The 18868-nt window shown below is 58.7% G+C and overlaps 2 protein-coding genes and 1 non-coding gene across 4 annotated transcripts; all 3 read left to right on the top strand.

Moving 5' to 3' along the window:
• Positions 1-71: 71 nt before the first annotated feature.
• Positions 72-133, top strand: LOC136131631 (U7 small nuclear RNA). The gene has a single exon (XR_010656368.1). It is a non-coding gene; the product is annotated as a U7 small nuclear RNA (small nuclear RNA).
• A 139-nt stretch (positions 134-272) lies between these two features.
• Positions 273-1911, top strand: C11H12orf57 (chromosome 11 C12orf57 homolog). Of its 2 annotated transcripts, none has more exons than XM_065887707.1 (3): positions 273-448; positions 748-924; positions 1683-1911. In XM_065887707.1, exons 1-3 carry the CDS (start codon positions 397-399, stop codon positions 1832-1834), a joined length of 381 nt encoding a protein of 126 aa, XP_065743779.1. In that variant the 5' UTR covers positions 273-396; the 3' UTR covers positions 1835-1911. The 2 variants fall into 2 exon arrangements, with proteins under 2 accessions (XP_065743779.1, XP_065743780.1); XM_065887708.1 differs by having other exon boundaries at positions 397-448; positions 748-837.
• Positions 1912-7440: 5529 nt separating this feature from the next.
• PTPN6 (protein tyrosine phosphatase non-receptor type 6) lies at positions 7441-17509 on the top strand. Its single transcript, XM_065888333.1, has 16 exons — positions 7441-7594; positions 7673-7795; positions 7994-8188; positions 10638-10827; positions 10984-11100; positions 11187-11300; positions 11458-11554; positions 11936-12015; positions 12190-12339; positions 13732-13863; positions 13981-14135; positions 16149-16216; positions 16315-16466; positions 16564-16655; positions 17011-17151; positions 17320-17509. Exons 1-15 carry the CDS (start codon positions 7587-7589, stop codon positions 17123-17125), a joined length of 1788 nt encoding a protein of 595 aa, XP_065744405.1. The 5' UTR covers positions 7441-7586; the 3' UTR covers positions 17126-17151; positions 17320-17509.
• Positions 17510-18868: the final 1359 nt, after the last annotated feature.

The raw sequence follows: 18868 nt of genomic DNA, 5'->3' as shown, positions 1-18868 counted from the left end.
GCCATGGGAGCTCACCCTCACCAACAGTGGAGTTGGTGGACATGCCACCTTCTCTCCAGGGCGTGTTCCGGTAGTGTTACAGCTCTTTTAGAATTTGTCTAGTAGGTTTTCTGGTTTTTACCGGAAAACCCCCACCATACAGTTTGTCTTTAACAATAGAATAATTTTAAGTGAGCTGGAAGAATTTCAGATTGTAGGTTAGGTTAGCTCACTGTTCTCCCGACGCGCTCGTTATTGGTTGTTAAAAACAGAGAAATGGAAGCGGTATCGTGAGGTTTCCGGCATCAGCTGATGCAATTTCCCTAGCGCACCCCACCCGCTGGGAGACCGCTCTAGGAGATCGCTTGTTTCTCCTGGCTGTTTCTCGAGCGCGGTTGCACGTGTATCTTTTGTTCTATGGCGGCCGCCTCTGCTCAAGCTGCAGCGTTGAGCGCCGAGCAGGCCAAGGGTGAGAAACCTTTTAGTTGTCGGGTGGGATTCTTGCTAAAGAAGAGTGCGGGGAAAAAGATCTGGGGCGAGAGAAATGGCTGCGTTCGCTGGGAAATGCGGGTACTCGGTACCATACTCGGTCAATTAACAAGGGTCCTTGCTCCTGGAGCGAGAGATTCGGAGGCCGAGTTCCTTGGGTTACTATGGTTTCGGTCTGTTAAATAATTCCCTGCCCTCTTTCTTGTGTTTTCGTTTGGGCCCGCCGGCCGTGCGCCGATGCGTACCCGGGACTTCTTCCGGGATGCGTCTGTTGCGCAGTGGTCCTGGCCGAGGTGATCCAGGCGTTCTCGGCGCCGGAGAACGCCGTGCGCATGGACGAGGCTCGGGACAACGCGTGTAACGACATGGGCAAGATGCTGCAATTCGTGCTGCCCGTGGCCACGCAGATTCAGCAGGAGGTTATCAAAGCTTATGGCTTCAGCTGCGACGGGGAAGGTGGGTCGGACGGGGATGGAGGAGAGAGCGATGGATCCCTTGCGTGTCCGAGCCGTAATCCCTTTTCTCGCCACACGGCGGCAGCCACACTCTAATAGTATTGGTACTCTGAGACCAGGGTCTGTTCATGAACTTGAGCCAAGCGAAGTCTGAAGTGAGTTTTCTAGTTATCGTTAATTATACTGTTACACTATTTTAAGATGAGGAAACAGACTCTAGAAAGTGCCGGAGGTCACAGCCGAGTTGGACCTGAAACCCGTTCTGACGGCTTGTCGTGAGGTGTCTGCATGACAGCACAGCTCTGCAGCCCCTCCAAGGTGTTTCAACTCTTTTCTGTTTGAGGGTTGGCAGTTCAGTTTCTCTGGGGAGATCAGGGTCTCCCCCAAGGGCGTTTACTGATTCAGCCCAACTGGCCCATGGCCCTCCTGTTCCTGGTTCTGGACTGCTGATCTTGTGGGTGTGCATCCTTTGGGGTCTTGTAACTAAAGTGCTAAAATGGTTCGCCTGATGGCGGGCAGCACACTGCTTCGGGATATTTTCATTCACTGCATCACATCCAGTTGTGCCCCAGTGTAGACCAGGAAGTAGTTGATCCAAACCACACAGGGCAGAGGCCTGCATATGTCTTGTTTTGCAGACAGCTGCCTGGGGCCAGAGCCAGAGTAGCCAGCGACTCCGGCTCAAGCTGCCCCCTCCTGCCATCTTGGGCACATCCGTCCGCTGGGGGTGTGGACTGATGCTCCTGTTTCCCTTCGCAGGTGTCCTTAAGTTTGCCCGCTTGGTCAAGTCTTACGAAGCCCAGGATCCCGAGATTGCCAGCCTGTCGGGCAAGCTGAAGGCGCTGTTCCTGCCGCCTATGACCCTGCCGCCCCACGGGCCTGCTTCGGGTGGCAGTGTGGCCGCCTCCTGAGGGTTGGCCCTCCCGTGGCACTGCTGGGGAAGGGAAGACCTTGGTGTTCCGGAGGATATAAATGTGCCTGTGACTTAGCCTTGCCGTCTGTCTTTTGTGACCCTGACAACCTCTGCGTCCTGGCCCGATGCGCTCCGCCTTTCAGGCTGCTCCATCTTCCTGTCCGAGTCCTCCCTGTGCTCCTGCTGGGCCAACCAGCTCCGGGGCAGAGTGGGAGGGGCCGGCCCCTCAACGCCCTGGATTGGGGGGCCCTGCACAGGCAGCCCCGCCTCTGAGGAGTGGGGTTTCCTGGGCTTTTTCTGAGGCCCCTTGGCTTCTCTGTGCTGGGAGGCTCCCCCATTGGTTGGTGCTCCCTTGGCCAGGGTCTCTGGTCTCTGGTCTCAGACTTCCTGGTCTCTGCCCGCAGCACCCATCCTCCCTCAGCTCCGTCGGACGGAGCGCAGCGCCAGGTGGAGCTCCAGGTGGCTCCTCCCTTCCCCAGGGAAGGAGGCGGGGCACAGGCCGGCGGCGCTGGACCGCGGCGTAGGGCTAGAGAGAGAAGCCAGCTGCTGTGGGCGGTCTAAGGCCAGCCCCTCCCCACCTGTCCCTTTTCCGGGTTTATTAAGTCCAGGGGCTTGTCCCTGTGGCATCTTGGCCTGGCGGGCAGCATCGAGAGGAAAGTGGCTGAGTTCTGAGTGTTCTTCCTCACCTTGGGCCACTGCACGGCTGCGGCTCGGGCTCAGCCCCGCCCCCTGTGGCCATCTGCCTGTGACTCCCTACCCCTCTCGGGAAATGCTGTCCCATGGGTAAGTCCCCTGCTCTGCTTGCGTATCATGGTCCTCTGTTCATTTGGGAGGGAGGGGCAGTATTCCTGCTCACTCCTGACAGGTGTGTGACCACGAGTGCGGCCTGCCTCTGCCCCCTGCCCTGGGTCTGCTTCCCCGAAAGATGTCAGGAACTCCGGGCTCATTCGTAGCCCTCTGCACCACCACCCCTTCTCTAGCACTTTCTCCCTGACAGATGCATATTTTTTCTCACCATTGCATTTCTCCCTTCACCCTCTGGTCCCCTGCTTCTGCCATCTGCTTAGGATCTGGCCCCCGGGGGAGCCCATGTCACCTGAATGAAACATTACACGTCTGAAAGGCAAATCTGAGAAGGCTCCCCTGTTCCCACTAAGCTTCCCAGTATCCTTCATTCAGATTTCCTTCAGTTTCCCTTCACTCCTCTGCATCAATTCATTCAACAGATACCTGTTGAGCATCTATTACACGCCAGGTGCTTTTTAAGGTGCTGCCAATACTGTAGCAAACAAGAGAGACATGGTCCCTGCTCTCACGGAGCTTCACTCACTCCAGTGGAAGGTGACAGACTGCCCAAGGAACCCACTAAGTAGGACAATTGCAGGTTCTCAGAAGTGTTACCCAGAAAATGAAACAGCTTCACGTGCTAGTAAGTGACTGCGGTGCCAGTGGCGTCACTGGCTGGAGGGGGCAGGGAGGGCTTTCCTGAGGAGGTGACACAGGAGCTGTGACCTGGCGGGGGAGCCAGGCTCCAGTGCCCCTGGGCGGAGGGAATGGCCAGTGCAAAGGCCCTGCTGTGAGAACAAACTAAAGGACAGTGCCTGCAGCAGAGCAGGCCAGTGGGGAGGGCCGGGGCAGACCAGGCCTTGCTGGAGTTTGGATGCTACAGTGAGGACCTGCTTGGCATGTTGGTGAGTTGATGGGTTGGCCACCCCCGAGTCCTGCAGGTTCTTGCTTCTCACACTGACATCTGCCCTGGGGTGGGCCCTGCCTCCCCCAGTGCACACCTTGTCTCCTTCAGCCCCGATGTCAAGGTTTTGATTGAGTTGCCTGATCCCTGATCCCTTCCGCACTCCCGCCTCGGTCGTTTTCCTACCACGTGGTTGGCAAGGCCTCTCCTGGGACAGAGTCCTTCCTCGGGGCCCCAGCCTGCCCCTGTGAGACCCTCTGCCATGGGTCCCAGCCTCTGAGAGCAGCTCAGCTCAGCCACAGTGCCCAGCTCACACCCAGCGCTGCTCCAGTGGGTCCTGTGCCTGCCACCCGGGTGCCTTTGCAGATCCTGCCTCTGCAGGAGTGCCGGCCCCTGTGGCCTCATCATGGGCTGTGCCAGTGCCCTGCCTCCTCCAGCAGTGGCTGGTGTGGTGGGAAGGGCAGTGGCCTCACATCAGACAGCCTTGGTTTGTTGCCTTCCCCTTACTAGCTTGTGACCTTGGGCAAGTTACTTCTCTGAGGCTTAGTTTTTGTTTCTAAAATTGGGGTTGGTCTAATGAGCCCTTCCCAGACCAGGGCTCGGACCGTGTCCCCTGCATTGGTCTATTTAGTAGGTCTAATGAGACCTACTAAATAATGTTGGCATGTGGATTAATAATGTCACATAGAAGGTGTTCGTGCCAAAAACTTACTTCATATTGGTCTTTTGTATCAGTATTTGGGAAATATTGTTAAGCTCATTTATCAGGTAGGGATACTGAGGCTCAGGGAACTTCAAGAACTTTCTAGATACTATTTCACCTTCTTTGCTCTTCCAGACTGCCTGTCTTTCTGCACCCCCCTTGATCTTCATCTCTACCTTTATTTCCTTGCTTTCCAAGTGAATAATTTTCTCTTCGGAATTAGTAGACCCTTACTTTTGTAACTCGCTTCCTTGAGCCTGTTTTCCTCCCTTAAAAAAAAATTCAGAAAAATAACTCCTACATCACAGGGATGTCTGAGGCCCAAATGGGATTGTGTGTGTGTACAAGTGCTCTGTGAACTCCAGAGCACTTACGTCAAGGGAAGGGAGGTGCTTCTTATTTATTTTCGTGCCAGAGGACAGCGGAGACGGTACATCTCATCCTGGTGTCTGCCTGCCTTCTGGCTTGACCCCCTTCAGAGAAATTCCTGCTTCTTCCGTGGTCAGGAGTTTCTGGGTTCCTAGTTAGTTTCTCTCCACCAAGTGGTGTAAAAGCTCCAGAAGGAGAGTGGCTTGTGGCCAGGGTGCAGGGAGTGTTTAGTGTCGAGCACGGACCTGCAGCTCCGTGTGTGGTCAGGATGCGGTGTCCACATGTGGGTGTTTGCACCCAACCAGGTACGTGCGTAGATAGACATGGATATGGTGAGGCGTACGTGGTGGGGCTGTGTGTGCATAAGTGGACGCTCGTGTGCTTGTGTGTGTGCGTGTGTGTGTATACTCACCTGTATATGACAAGTAGGGTGTGCATGTGTAGGACCGGACCTGGGCTTGTGGCCAAGTACGTGCACGGGTCCGGAGGAGCTTGGTTATTGGACACATACTCTGTGCGAGGCATGGTGCTAAGTTTTGACCCCTTGGAGGTGAGCCAGACTGGCAGCGGACCCCCTGTGGTGGAGAAGGCGATGTCCACCTCCTTCCTGCCCCCTTCTGTGGGGGTGAGTTCGTGGTCTTTCAGGGCGGCTGTCCAAGACTGGAGGTAGTCAGTGTTAGACCATGCAACAGTAAACAGACCAAGCAAGGCTCCCAGGGCCCCAGAAAGAGGTGGAAAAAAGAAGCCCTTCTTGGGGTGGGGGGGGAAATTGATGTTCAAAAAATGATAAAGTAGCCAACATGAGAAAATAGACTTTTGTTGGGCTTGAGCACTTTATTTATTTTCCTTATTTTCTGAGGCACAGCATACATCGTGTGCGTGAATGTTGAACATCACATTTACTCCGTCGTGTATACACCGCCCGGATCGCGATGTAGAGCATGCCCAGTACCCCAGAAGTGTCCCAGGAATTGCCATCTCCCAGTCAGTTTACTTATTTTTATCAAGGTAATACGTGCCCGTGATACAACCTTCAAAGAGGTGGAAGGGAGAAGGAAAGGTCCCTCCCGGCCCTCTCCTCCAGCCGCCTGGTCCCCCTCCCTAGGGAAGCCACCAACAGGAGTTTCTTGCGTCTGTTTTGTTGGGCTTCTTTCCTCTTGCTTTGGTTTGTATTTGGAATTACAGGGAGCATGGTAAGCTTTCAGTGTTTAGGGCCTCTCCAGGTCAACCGGCCCTGAGAATAAGCCCTGGAAGGCCCTGCGCCCTCAGCCCCAGTCCCAGGAGACAGGCCTCTGGTCAGAGTCCTGAACCCAGTGGATTCAGACCAGACCCCCTTGGCAAGACCTTACAGCTCAGGCATAGGGTGGACGCACCCATGGGGGCTGGTGGCTCCGCCCACACCTGCTTCCCTAGGTCTGCTCCTTACCTGACTGCAGGGTTGGGGCCAGATGGATGGGCCAAAGCCTGAGGACAAGAAGCAGAGAAGGTGCAAGTTGGACAGGGCATAGGGGTCATTCTGTCTATCCCTCTGCCCCAGGGCACCTCTTCAGCTATGTGTGTCAAGGGAGGGGAGGGCATCCCTCTGTAGGCATCTTCCTGGCCTTGGCAATTACGGAGTCTCCCCCTCCCACTGCGACCCTAATGGAAGAGTCTCCCAACCTCTGTTCTTTATTTTTTAGCTTTTTATTTTTATTTTTAAAATATTTATTTATTTTTTGGCTGCGTCAGGATTTAGTTGGGGCATGCGGGCTCCTCGCTTAAGTAGCGGTGCGTGTGCGGACGTCTCTCTCATTGTGGCACGCGTGGCATGTGGGATCTTAGTTCCCCAACCAGGGATCGAACTGGCGTCCCCTGCATTGCAAGATGGAGTCATTTTTTTTTAAATTTATTTTTAATTATTTTATTTTATTTATTTGTTTTTGGCTGCATTGGGTCTTCGTTGCTGCACGCGGGCTTTCTCTAGTTGCGGCGAGTGGGGACTACTCTTCGTTGCGGTGCGCGGGCTTCTCACTGCGGTGTCTTCTCGTTGCAGAGCATGGGCTCTAGGCGCGTGGGCTCAGCAGTTGTGGCGCACGGGCTTAGTGGCTCTGCAGCATGCGGGATCTTCCCAGACCAGGGCTCGGACCCGTGTCCCCTGCATTGGCAGGCGGATTCTTAACCACTGCGCCACCAGGGAAGCCCCAGCTCTTTATTTTTTTATTGGAGTACAGCTCCAACCTCTGTCCTTTGAAGCCCTGAGGCCTGGCATGCAGTAGCTAAAATCACCGGCTTTGGAACCAGGCCGTCTGGTTTGCATCCTGGCACCGCCACTTACTGACTGTGTGACCCTGGGCGAGCTCCCTACACGCCCTGAGCCCCAGGTTCCTTGTCTGGAAAATGGGGATAACGAAGGTACCTGCTTCATGGGGCTATGGTGATGACACATCAGATAAGGCATGTAAATATCATACAGGACAGTGCCTGGCATACAGACTCCATTAGTGACAGTTGCCACCGTCACCATCATCGGTGGCGTGGACCAGGGAAGGCTGCGTGGAAGTGGCTGGCGGAGCAGGAGTAGACGGCACGTGACTGGGCGGCTTTCCACGTGCCGAGCATGATCTGCGCCCGGAGTGCGCCAGGCGCACGTGTGTCCTTACTCGGGTGTCCCCCCATGTGTGGAGGGCCTGGCTCCCGAGGCCTTTGATGGCAGGCGTATGGGAAGTGGGCCCCCCCGCGCCCACTGCCACCCTGCGCAGCTTCTCCCCACTCTGCTCTAAAACGAGAAGTACAGTGAGTTCCCCCAAGGGGTCGGCCGCGCCCCTTCCTGTCCCCGCCCTGCCGGCTGCCCCAGACCAGTGGAGTGGCAGCCCCAGAACCAGGACCGCAGTGGTGAGGTGACCTGGGCGCTGAGAGCCTCGGGAGGCTTAGCCCCAGCGTTCTCCACCTGCCCGGACTCAGCAGCTCCACCCTGTTGCCTGCGCCCCCTTCCCCCCGGGCACCCCCAGGATGGTGAGGTAAGGGCCGGGGACCCTGGGTAGGCAGGAGGTGGGGTGCCCCAGGGCCCTCTCCTCACTGCCCTCCTGGCCTCCCAGGTGGTTTCACCGAGACCTCAGTGGCCTGGATGCCGAGACCCTGCTCAAGGGCCGAGGGGTCAACGGGAGCTTCCTGGCTCGGCCCAGTCGCAAGAACCAGGGCGACTTCTCCCTCTCCGTCAGGTGGGTGGCCCGAGGCTCTAGCCGGGGCCAGGACTTGGCCTCTCACTCTGGTTGCCCAGGCCCCAGCACGCCCCGGCCCCGTGTGTGTCCACCCCGCCCCCGTGTGCGCTCCCTGCCCAGGACCCCCGCCCATCCCCCACGCCGTCCCCACCTCCGCTCTCACATCCACCGGCCTCACCTCCGCCCGGTGCCCTGCAGGGTGGGGGATCAGGTGACCCACATTCGGATCCAGAACTCGGGGGATTTCTACGACCTGTATGGAGGGGAGAAGTTCGCGACGCTGACGGAGCTGGTGGAGTACTACACGCAGCAGCAGGGCGTCCTGCAGGACCGCGACGGCACCATCATCCACCTCAAGTACCCGCTGAACTGCTCGGACCCCACCAGTGAGAGGTGAGGGGCTTCGCGTCCTGGCCCAGCCCACGGAGAGGTGCGCTGGCCTCCACCCCAAGTGCCCCTCCCCCGCTCCTTCTCAGGGCTCTGTGGGGCCTCTTCCCTCCATGTGATCCTGGGGCCCCTTTCCATCAGCCCCTGAGGAAGCAAGAGAAGGTCACCTCGCCCTTCTCCAGGGTCCCTGTCTGCCAGCAGCGCAGGCTCTACTAGTGCCGGAGAGGCCACTCCTCGTGGCTGTGTTCCCAGCAGTCTGGCTCTGTTGTTAGAAAGAACTTCTTCTTCTTACCTGGAAGAGAACCTGTAACTGTTCCCTCCCCAGCAGGGGTTAATACAGGGACAGGCTGATGTTGAGGAAGAGCGTAGGGGCCAGCGTTCCTGAGGACACGTAGTGCCTCATCTCAGCAACCCGTGAGGACGGGTCTGCCCTCTTGGGCTGGGTGGAGCTGGACGAGTCCCTTGACCAGAACCCGGATCATTGAAAACTGTGTGATGGGTGTGTAAGGGACCTAGTACCTGGGCACAGGGTAATACTCCAGGCATCTTTTTGGCTCCAAAGATGTGGTCCCCAAAACTGGGTTGGCTGCTTCCCATGCAATCTCCCCAGTGCACGGGTGGAGGGTGGTGGGACCCCAGCACTCAGCGGGACATGGAGGCTCATTTTATAGCTTCATCTCCATGACAGCTCCTACTGAGGGGAAGGGCAGCTGAACAACTCTGGGTTCTTTTTTTTTTCACACTCCTAGGGCCAAGTCAACTTGCCCTTGTCCTGTATTTGTGTATCGACTGTTGAAATGATTCTGAACTTTGATTCTGTCCACTTTCAGTCTCTCTGACGTGCATGCCTCCCAGTGTGCATTCATATTTTTTTCAAGTCAGTGATTGAAACTTAGCCCTGGATGAGGCTGAGATAAAGGCCCTGGGGCCCACCCCTGGAGACCTCTTTCCCGTGAACATGAAGCCACTGATCCCCTTCCTGTGAAGCTACCTCTTCTAGGAGGGAAGCCACATTGATGATCTTGCTGGTGGCTGCCCTTTCTTGCCCTTTTCCTGCACCCCACCTGCAACATTCATGGGGATTTTCCACCCAGACTCTCTTGAGCTCTTCATGTCCTGGCTTCCTCCTCGTCCTGGCCAGGATCTGCCCTGCTGGCTGCTGCAGGAAGAGGGTGGAGCTGGAAGAGGGATGGAGCTGAGCAGACCCCCCGGGGAGGGGCCTGAGGCCTGGGTTCCAACTGGGGCTGGGAGAAGTCGAGGACCGAGGATCGAGGGAATCAAGACCAGGGCAGCTGACTCTAAGAGGCCCTTCTGGTTACCCGTGCCAGGAGGCCTGGGCTCGCCCTTGACCCTGGGAGTGTGTGGAGGAGGCCCTTTCTCCAAACCTCCACTTGTGTTCTCGCAGCTGCCCCACCCCCTCTGCGGGAATTTGCATTTGTCCCCTCACTGGCTAGCTCTCCCCTGTGGTCAGCCTGACATTTGCATGGAAACTTCCTCATCCTGGGGCCTGGGGGAAGCGGGTTAGCCCCCTCTCCACAGCCCTGCGGACCTGGCCTATCCCCAAGTGATGGGATGGGGTGGCCCAGGGGGTCCTGGACAGGGCAGGAGACTCTGGAAGTCTCTGAGCTGCAGTCTCCTTGGGGCAGGAGTGAGATGGGGTGGGACAGACTGGCCCCCTCCCTCTTTCTCCCCGTTCCTGCGGTTGGAAAATGCCCCCCCTCCCCTGGTCCCTGGGCTGAGGAAACCTCACAACCTCACTTCTCACTCTCTCCCCAGAAGGAGTTTTGTGTTTTTTCCATCACGTGGTTTCCTGTGGGGCTGGGCATTGCGGGGCTACAGTTTCCTCCTGGGAAGGGGGTGTGCTTTGGGGAAAGGTCCTAGTTCTGCTTTCTGCCCCTCTGAGCCCCTCTGAGCCCCTCTTAACAGCTAGTTCAGTGACACCATCCCAGGCACCCCAGAGCCCCCAAACCACTCTTACCCAGCGGGGTTGTCTGCCTTCCCGGCCCCCCTGGGGGACTTCTCCCCATTATGCCTCCCTTGTGACTTCCGTCTCTCCCATCCCCAGCACTCTCTGTGGTTTGGCCTCTGCATTTGTTCCCCTAGCCCAGCCCTGTCTTTCATGGAGACCCTTCCTGGATTTCTCCCCTCCAAGTATTCTGGACATGGCCTGCCTGTCTGCCTTTGTCTTAAACTTTCAGAGGTGGGCCTGCTTAGAAGTCCTGAGGCTCGCCTCTTATCGGCAAGGGCCTTGGGCCAGTGTGCCTGCCTCAGTTTCTTCATCTGCAGAATGGGTAGTATCTACCTCTCAGCATTTTTGTGATGGTGGTGGGTTTGAAAGCACATAGCAGAGTGCCTGCACGTGGCAGGTGCCCGGTTTCCCTGCCCCCTCCGTGAATGTCTACCCAGCACCTGCCCCTGGCCTCGGTCTCACCTCCCCGGGTGCTGTCTTCTCTAGGTGGTACCATGGCCACATGTCTGGAGGGCAGGCAGAGACACTGCTGCAGGCCAAGGGTGAGCCCTGGACTTTTCTCGTGCGTGAAAGTCTCAGCCAGCCTGGAGATTTTGTGCTGTCTGTGCTCAGCGACCAGCCCAAGGCTGGGCCGGACTCCCCACTCAGAGTCACCCATATCAAGGTCATGTGTGAGGTAAGGCATCTGGGTAGTGGGGCGGCATCCTGCTGGGGGTCCATCTGTGCGCCAGCGTTGCCTGTGGGGAGGGTCAGCCCGGCCTTCGGTCTGAGGCTGGGGGTCCGGGGAGGGAGACTTGGGTCCTGAGAGGTGGCCTGACTCGGCCCCCCTCAGGGTGGACGCTACACAGTGGGCGGTTCGGAGACCTTCGACAGCCTCACGGACCTGGTGGAGCATTTCAAGAGGACAGGGATCGAGGAGGCCTCGGGCGCCTTCGTCTACCTGCGGCAGGTGAGGGGTGGGCCAGGCTGCCTCCTTCCTTCCCCTGAGCTTCTGAGCTCTAGAAGCGGCTGACTTCTCGCTCTCCCTCGCCCCAGCCATACTACGCCACGAGGGTGAACGCAGCTGACATTGAGAACCGGGTCTTGGAACTGAACAAGAAGCAGGAGTCGGAGAACACAGCCAAGGCTGGCTTCTGGGAGGAGTTTGAGGTGTGTGAGGGGACCAGCAGGGCAAAGGGCCTGGGGTCCCAGGCAGACCCCGTCCCCTCTCTCCCCACCTCTTACACTGATCTGCCCCACATCCTCGCCACCCGTGGATGGCCCTTCTCCAGGGCCTGGGGCTCCATTTCCCCCTCTTGCCCCACAGAGTCTGCAGAAGCAGGAGGTGAAGAACTTGCACCAGCGGCTGGAAGGGCAGCGGCCAGAAAACAAGAGCAAGAACCGTTACAAGAACATCCTTCCGTGTGAGTGCCCTATCCCTGGGCAGCCTCCAGCCCTCCCCCATCCATTCACCCAGGAGACTCCCCTTCTGCCAGCTGGCCTCGCCCCATCTCAGTGGGTCTCTTCCCCCAGCTCAAGGGGGGAACCCTCTCCACCCGCAATAGCCTCCCCTCCTCCAAAAAGCCTCTGCTCCTCCCAGAGGGGCCTCCGGCACCCCACCCCCACCCCCTTCTTCCTCTGAAACCTCCAGCCCCACCCCACACAGATCCCTCCCCCCATACAGATCCCCCATCCCTGCCTGCCTGCAGGGCTCTGAGAGCTCGTGGCTTCTGGGCAAGAAAGGCCTGGAAACTCAGGAAGGGTCTGACCCATGCCTTTCTTGCTTCCTCTCCGCTCGCTCCCAGTCGACCACAGCCGAGTGGTCCTGCAGGGACGCGACAGTAACATCCCTGGGTCCGACTACATTAACGCCAACTACGTCAAGGTGGGTGTGCCCGCCGGTCATGGGGGAGGGGGGGCTGGGCCCTGGGGCCCCCCGTTCGTGGGGGGGCTGGGTCCAAACATGCACGGGCGAAGCCAGAGCTGTTGCCTTGGGTGGCTGAGTGTCGCAGGGGTGCGAGGGGCTCACAGTCCTGCGTGTCTCTGCACCCGCGTCCAGAACCAGCTGCTAGGCCCTGATGAGAATGCTAAGACCTACATCGCCAGCCAGGGCTGCCTGGAGGCCACAGTCAACGACTTCTGGCAGATGGTGTGGCAGGAGAACACCCGTGTCGTCGTCATGACCACCCGGGAGGTGGAGAAGGGCCGGGTAAGCCGAGCCACGCACCGCGAGCCCCCCAGTAGTCGTCTGCCACCATTAAGCCAAAGAGACTTGGGGCACCTCGGAGGGCAAGGGTCCTACCTTGTTGGGAAACTGAGGCACGAGGTCTGGGTACACGCTGACTCCCGGATCCCCGCTTCCCACCCTGGGCTCCTCTGACCACCAGACCCAGATTTCCAGTGGCCTCTTTCCTTAAAGTGTCCCTCTGTTCCGCTCTGGGCAGTAGCCCTTCCTGTCCTCTTGGCCTCATAATACTGTCCGGAGTCAGCCCCAAACCCTCACGCCACAGGCAAGCTACCTCCCTGCCTGCAGGCTGCCCCCTTCCCACGGCACCCTCTGCAGTGGAGTGGCCATGACCCGTGCAGAGCACACACTGCACCAGGCTGCTCCCTCTGAGAACCCTGCCATGGCTCCCAGCTGCCTTCAGAGCAGTCACACTGCCGGACCTGGCGCTCAGGCCTGGTGGCTGCCCTCCAGCCCTCGCTGCCTCTGACCGGCCAGAGTCCCTAAGGTTTCCACGCCTCTGCACGAGCTCATTTCCACTAGGGACTGACTTCCTGGCTCTGCACTCTCTCTGCCTCACAGACTCCTCGCTTTTTCTCTTTTCCTTTCTTTCTTTTCGGTTGCGTTGGTTCTTCGTTGCTGCGTGTGGGCTTTCTCTAGTTGCAGTGAGCGGGGGCTACTCTTCGTTGCAGTGTGCGGGCTTCTCGTTGCAGTGGCTTCTCTTTGTTGCGGAGCACGGGCTCTAGGCACGCGGGCTGCAGTAGTTGTGGCATGTGGACTCAGTAGTTGTGGCTCACGGGCTCTAGAGCGCAGGCTCAGTAGTTGTGGCGCACGGGCTTAGTTGCTCCGCGGCATGTGGGATCTTCCCGGACCAGGGCTCGAACCCGTGTTCCCTGCATTGGCACGTGGATTCTTAACCACTGTGCCACCAGGGGAGCCCGACTCCTCGTTTTGTGAAGACCCAGCTCAAATGCTCCCTCCTCTGTGAAGCTGTCCCTGATTTCCTCCGTTCCCAAGAGAGAGGATTAGTCTCTCCCTCCCCCGGGCTCCTCAGCGGCTCTGGTTCCCCGCTTACCTATCTCTCTGTGAGCTCCTGTAGGCACAGGGGCATAGGCTGCGTCTCACTTGTGTCTAACTCCGGCCCGGTTTGCACAGCTTCAGGTTCAGCGCGTGTGCCAGCCAACGTGCGCTGAATGACGTGTTAAGTGGCCGGTGAGGTCTCACCACCTGTAAGAGGCCGAGCCAGGCCCTATGTCTCTGACTCTTGGCCATTTAATCTGTTCATCCATCGGATGCTGACGGGGCAAGCGCCAGGGACTCAGGCCCTGCTCGAGGTGGGCACAGGCCTCAGTCCCCACCTTCACCCTCCCTTTTCAGAACAAATGTGTCCCATACTGGCCAGAGGTGGGCACTCAGCACGTTTATGGACTCTACGCTGTAACCAACTGCAGGGAACACGACGCGGCTGAGTACAAACTCCGCACCTTACAGGTCTCCCCGCTGGACAATGTGAGTGGCCCTTGCCCCTGCCCCATGCCCGGGGCCCTCCTCACACCTGTTCTCTTTGGTTGGGTCGAATGAGGCCATGCGTGGGAGCAGGGGGCACTGACAATGTCCTTGACCCAGGGGGACCTGGTTCGGGAGATCTGGCACTACCAGTACCTGAGCTGGCCTGACCACGGGGTCCCCAGCGAGCCTGGGGGTGTCCTCAGCTTCCTGGACCAGATCAACCAGCGGCAGGAAAGTCTGCCTCACGCAGGGCCCATCATCGTGCACTGCAGGTGAGCATAAGAAGGATGATGATGTTATTATTATTAATAATAATAATCAAAGTAGTAGCTGGCAGGTGAGTACTGCCAAGTGCCATGTGCGCTTGTAAGCAACTTTAACTCATCTAACGCCTCCCCTGGCCTCCACCTCTTCTGGGTTCCCTGATACGGTTTTTTGTTTTGTTTTGGCCATGCCGCGTGGCGTGTGGGATCTCAGTTCCCGCACCAGGGGTGGAACCCGCGCCTCCTGCATTGGGAGTGAGGAGGCTTAACCTCTGGACCACCAGGGAAGTCCCTGGGTTCTCTGATGACTCCAGACCCACGGGTGGAACTTAAGCTTGAACCAAGCCCATTGTTTGATCCCGTGCCTGGCGGGGTGGGCTTCCTCAGAGACTTCCCTGGATGTAGCATCTAGTCCAACCCTGCCGCATACAGATGAGGAAACAGGCCCAGCCTCTTGCCAGGTCACCGCTGGTCAGTGGGGGAGCCTAGAGCAGGGCTCACGGTAGACCCAGGTCCTGGTCACTCCTGTTTTCTCAGACGCGCCTACCCAGCCGGTGTTTCTGGTATTTCTCCTTAGGGTTGGTGTAGCTCCCCATCCATTCTCTTTTCCATCTGCAGCCCTGGCGGCAGGCTGAGGCTTCTTCATTGCTGCAACCTATCTCTCCCTTCCCGCCAGTGCCCCCAACTCAGCCCTTGGGCTTATGCACCACTGGCTCCACTGGAGACCCTCACGTTCATGATCAGGAGACCCCATTCCTACTAAGGTGGGAAGCTGAGGAGTCAGCAAGGAGGAGCAAGTGTCCCATCAGGCCTGAGGGGGATGGGAGGCAGCAGGCACGGGGTCCTGGACAGACTTGCTGCTCAAAATTCCAGCTCCTCCACTCACCGGCTGTGCGATCTTGGGCAAAGGACTTCCCTTCTCTGACCCCCGGATTCTTGTCCGTAAAATCAGCTTCTTATAGGGTTATGAGTGTGAGACCCTCTCACTGCGTCTGGAATACAGCAAATGCCCAAGAATGGGATCTGTTAATGCTTTAATAACTCACGTCAGGCAGGGAATGGGGAAATGGGAATCTGCTCTGTCCTCTTCCCTTCCAGCTCCCTCCACGTGACCCCGGGGCCGTGAGGGCTGGGGCTTCCTCCTTCTGCCCCACCAGCAATTGCGCGTCCTGGGGCAGGGCCGGGGGGCTGCGTCTGGAGGTGCCCCCCACGTGCTGCCTCAGGGACTCTGCCTCCAGGCCGTGCCCCCCCTCCCTTCTTGAAATCCCCATGGCCTTAATTTAGACGTTACAGGAAGGAAGTGGGTGAGGGGGTGTTATTTTTGACAATCTGGGTTTGAAATTAGACAGTGCAACTCAGGGCATTGGCCTGACTGGCCTAGCCGAGGGGGTGGGACTGGGGTCTGTGTGCGGTCCTGAGGCTCCTGGGGTCTGTTGCAGCAGAGGGTGGGGAGAAGGCAGACTTCCTGCTGCGATGCTCCCCCAAGTTGCCTGAGCCCGGTGGCTCCCGAGGCCTGCTGTCTTGGACGCTGCCCTTGCCCTGCCATCAGGATCTGAAGAAAAAGGGAAATGGAGCCTTGCCGAAAGATGCTCCCGAGGCCAGGAGGGCAGCCGCGCTGGGGCCAAGGCTGTGGGAGAGGGCCGGGGAGGCCCAGAGTACCAGGGGAGCAGGCAGGATGTGGTCGGGGCCCGGGGTCCCAGATCTCCTGGGGTGGGGGGCAGAGTGAGGGGTGGAAGCAGGCGGTGGAGTGTGGTGCTGGGAAGGAAAGTGATGGGTGTCTGGGGAGCAGCGTCTTAGCACTTGAGAGCCAGCTTCTGCCCCCAGATCCCTTGGCTGGAGTGATGAGCACGGGTGCAGAGTTGGGCAGACTTCCACCCTGCCTACCTTCGCAGTGACCCGGCCTGGTTCCCTAAGCCCCGCCCCTGCCGGTGCTGTGCCGACACCCGCCCCCGGCCCCCCTGCCTTGCCGCCGCTTCCGGCTAGTGCGGGCTGGGCCTCTGATGGCGCCCCTTCTCTCCGCAGCGCCGGCATCGGCCGTACGGGCACCATCATTGTCATCGACATGCTCATGGAGAGCGTCTCCACCAAGGGTGAGGGGGCCTGTGGGCGAGGCGGGGCAGACGGCGGAGCGGCCCCCGGGTCCACCACCTCTGCCCAGGGCCTGACGTCCAGCCGCCCTCCCTGCCAGGCCTGGACTGTGACATCGACATCCAGAAGACGATCCAGATGGTACGGGCCCAGCGCTCGGGCATGGTGCAGACGGAGGCGCAGTACAAGTTCATCTACGTGGCCATCGCCCAGTTCATCGAAACCACCAAGAAGAAGCTGGAGGTCATGCAGGTGCGGGCAGAGCATGGCCTGGAGGGGCCGAGGGGGGCAGTGGGCATTGCCCAGTGCTGCTGGGACCACTGGCCTCCCACCACATTTCTTCCCACAGTCCCAGAAGGGCTGGGAGTCGGAGTACGGGAACATTACCTACCCCCCAGCCATGAAGAATGCCCATGCCAAGGCCGCCCGCACCTCCTCCAAGTGAGTGGCCCCACCTCCCACCTCCCAGCGTCTGCCCCTTTCTCTTCCCCAGCCCGACCCGTCCTTTCCAGGGAGGTTCGGGTTAAAGTTCAAGCTTGGTTCTTACAACCTGTGTTCACAAGTGTCTCCTGAGTGCCCTCCACGTGGGGCCTGTGCTAGGCACTGATGTGTGAGATGGAGCCTCTGCCCCCAAAGGAGCTTCTAGTCTAGTATAAGGACACTGTCAGGACTGGTCTCCTTGCTCTCCTGGCCTCAGTTTGCTCACCTGTGAGATGGGGGTGGCCCCGAGGGCTGTGTCCTCGGGAGACCCCTGCCCTGTGTCCTGACTGCCCGCCCCCGCCTGCCGCGCCTGCAGACACAAGGAGGACGTCTATGAGAACGTGCACGGTAAGAACAAGAAGGACGAGAAGGTGAAGAAGCAGCGGTCGGCGGACAAGGAGAAGAGCAAGGGTTCCCTGAAGAGGAAGTGAGCTGGGCCCGTCCTGGGGCGGCCATGGTACGGCCCCTCCCTGGCCTGCCCTCAGGGGCCCCCAGGCTCGGTGCTCTCCCTGGGATGGACGGGGCGGCTGCGGCCTCACCCTGTCTTCCCAACCCAACCAGACCTGTGTCTTGTCCCCCCTCCAGGTCCAACCCCCTCTTAGCCCTTCCTTCCCTGTCTCTGCAGCCTCAGCCCCGTCCCTGCAGAGGCCTCCAGTGGAAGACCCAGAGCCTGAACCTCGGAGCCTGGCCCCCATTCCATTGTAATTTAAATGGCCATGTCCCCACCTCCCTCTCCCAGCCCCTGTATATAGCCCAGCAAGGCCCTTGGCAGGGCCGGGCCCTTCTCTTGTAAATAAAGCCTCTAGGTCACCGTGTGTAGGTCTCTAACTCTGTGTGCCTGGGCGGGAGGGGGAGGCGGGCAGGGAGTGCTACATGTGGACACAGAAAGCTGGGCCTTCACAGTCTGACACACGAGTGTGAGTGTGGGTCAGGTTCCGCCGTCTCGTCCCTTTAAAGTGGAGGATGATCCTGCAAGGGTGGTCGTGAAGATCACTGAGATCAGGGATGATGAAATTCGTTACACTCTCGCTGTGTGTCAGGCGCTGTTGAAAAGACTAAAAGTGGTTATTGAACCGAGGTACCTGTATCATTCCTATTTTACAGTGGGAGAAACTGACACAGAGAGATTAAATAACTTGCTCAAGGCCACAGGACTGTTGAGCAGTGAAGCTAAGATTTTATTTTAACTCAGGCCCTCCGGCCTCAGAGCCTGCATTCATGGAGACGCAGCCAGGGTCACCCCGAGGGGGACATAACCACATTCTCCGGCCCAGACTTCTACATCCGGGAGCTAAGAAGATGGATAACAACGGCCAGTTAACACAGGCCCAGGGCCCAGGGCCAACCTCCCTCCCCCGGGCACCTGGTGTGCGCCACGCTCCTCCCTTTCTGGGGCTACTAAGAGCCCTTAGGCCCTTGGTCAGATTTTCAGTTTTATTTTTGTCCGCTCTTCCTTCCCCTGGGCCCACAGTGGACGACAGCGATGATTCCTTCTTTGCGTTAAGGCTTTATGTTGGTTATAATGCTAGTCTCCTGGGGAGTTGAGCCTGAGAGAGTCTGACTCGGGAAGGCCCGGCTCCCTGCTGCTGGGCCGGCTGAGGCTGGGTGGTCATTCACTCAGCATACACTTTGTGTATTGAGCGTCCCTGTGTCCCAGGCACTGGAGCAGTGCTGGGGCATGATGGTGAGCCCGACAATTCCTGTCCTGGTGGGAAGGCAGACCCAGAAACAGTCCACAAACATAGAATAAGTACAAACAAGAATTAAGAAGGACGCAAACAAAGGTGTGGGGGTGTTAGGGAGCGAGAAGGCAGAGCTGGGATTGGGCTACACAGCTCAGTTCCCAGGAGCTATCGCCCTCCAGGGGGTGCGTGGGTGGAGCATCACCTGTGGGCCTCAGGGCCCCTCTCCCAGCAACGCCCTTTCTATCCCAGCTTGAGCCACACAAAAGAAAGGCGGGTCCCATCCCCTCTCACCGCCCTCGGGCTGACTGCCCGGCGGCTGGGGCTTGGACTCTCCAGGGCTGTGAGGTGGGTCCAGGGGCAGCTCTGCCCGGCGGGGCGCCCGGCCCCTCTGGAGAGCAGAGCCAGGGCTGCAGGAGAGCAGCTCAGAACCTGAATCGGCCGGGTCAGTGCCGACGCTCCTGGCCAGCTTGGGACTCTTGGCGGGAGGGG

This window comes from Phocoena phocoena, chromosome 11 (assembly GCF_963924675.1).
Source record: "Phocoena phocoena chromosome 11, mPhoPho1.1, whole genome shotgun sequence".
Taxonomy (NCBI): Eukaryota; Metazoa; Chordata; class Mammalia; order Artiodactyla; family Phocoenidae; genus Phocoena; species Phocoena phocoena.
This window is presented reverse-complemented; position numbering and strand designations above follow the sequence as displayed.

Coding starts and splice junctions, on each gene's coding strand:
- C11H12orf57 (XM_065887707.1), top strand. CDS start 397: ATGGCGGCCGCCTCTGCTCAAGCTGCAGCGTTGAGCGCCGAGCAGGCC. Junction 449..747: donor GAGCGCCGAGCAGGCCAAGG/GTGAGAAACCTT, acceptor TCTGTTGCGCAG/TGGTCCTGGCCGAGGTGATC. Junction 925..1,682: donor CTTCAGCTGCGACGGGGAAG/GTGGGTCGGACG, acceptor TTCCCTTCGCAG/GTGTCCTTAAGTTTGCCCGC.
- PTPN6 (XM_065888333.1), top strand. Junction 10,828..10,983: donor ATATCAAGGTCATGTGTGAG/GTAAGGCATCTG, acceptor GGCCCCCCTCAG/GGTGGACGCTACACAGTGGG. Junction 14,136..16,148: donor CCCATCATCGTGCACTGCAG/GTGAGCATAAGA, acceptor TTCTCTCCGCAG/CGCCGGCATCGGCCGTACGG.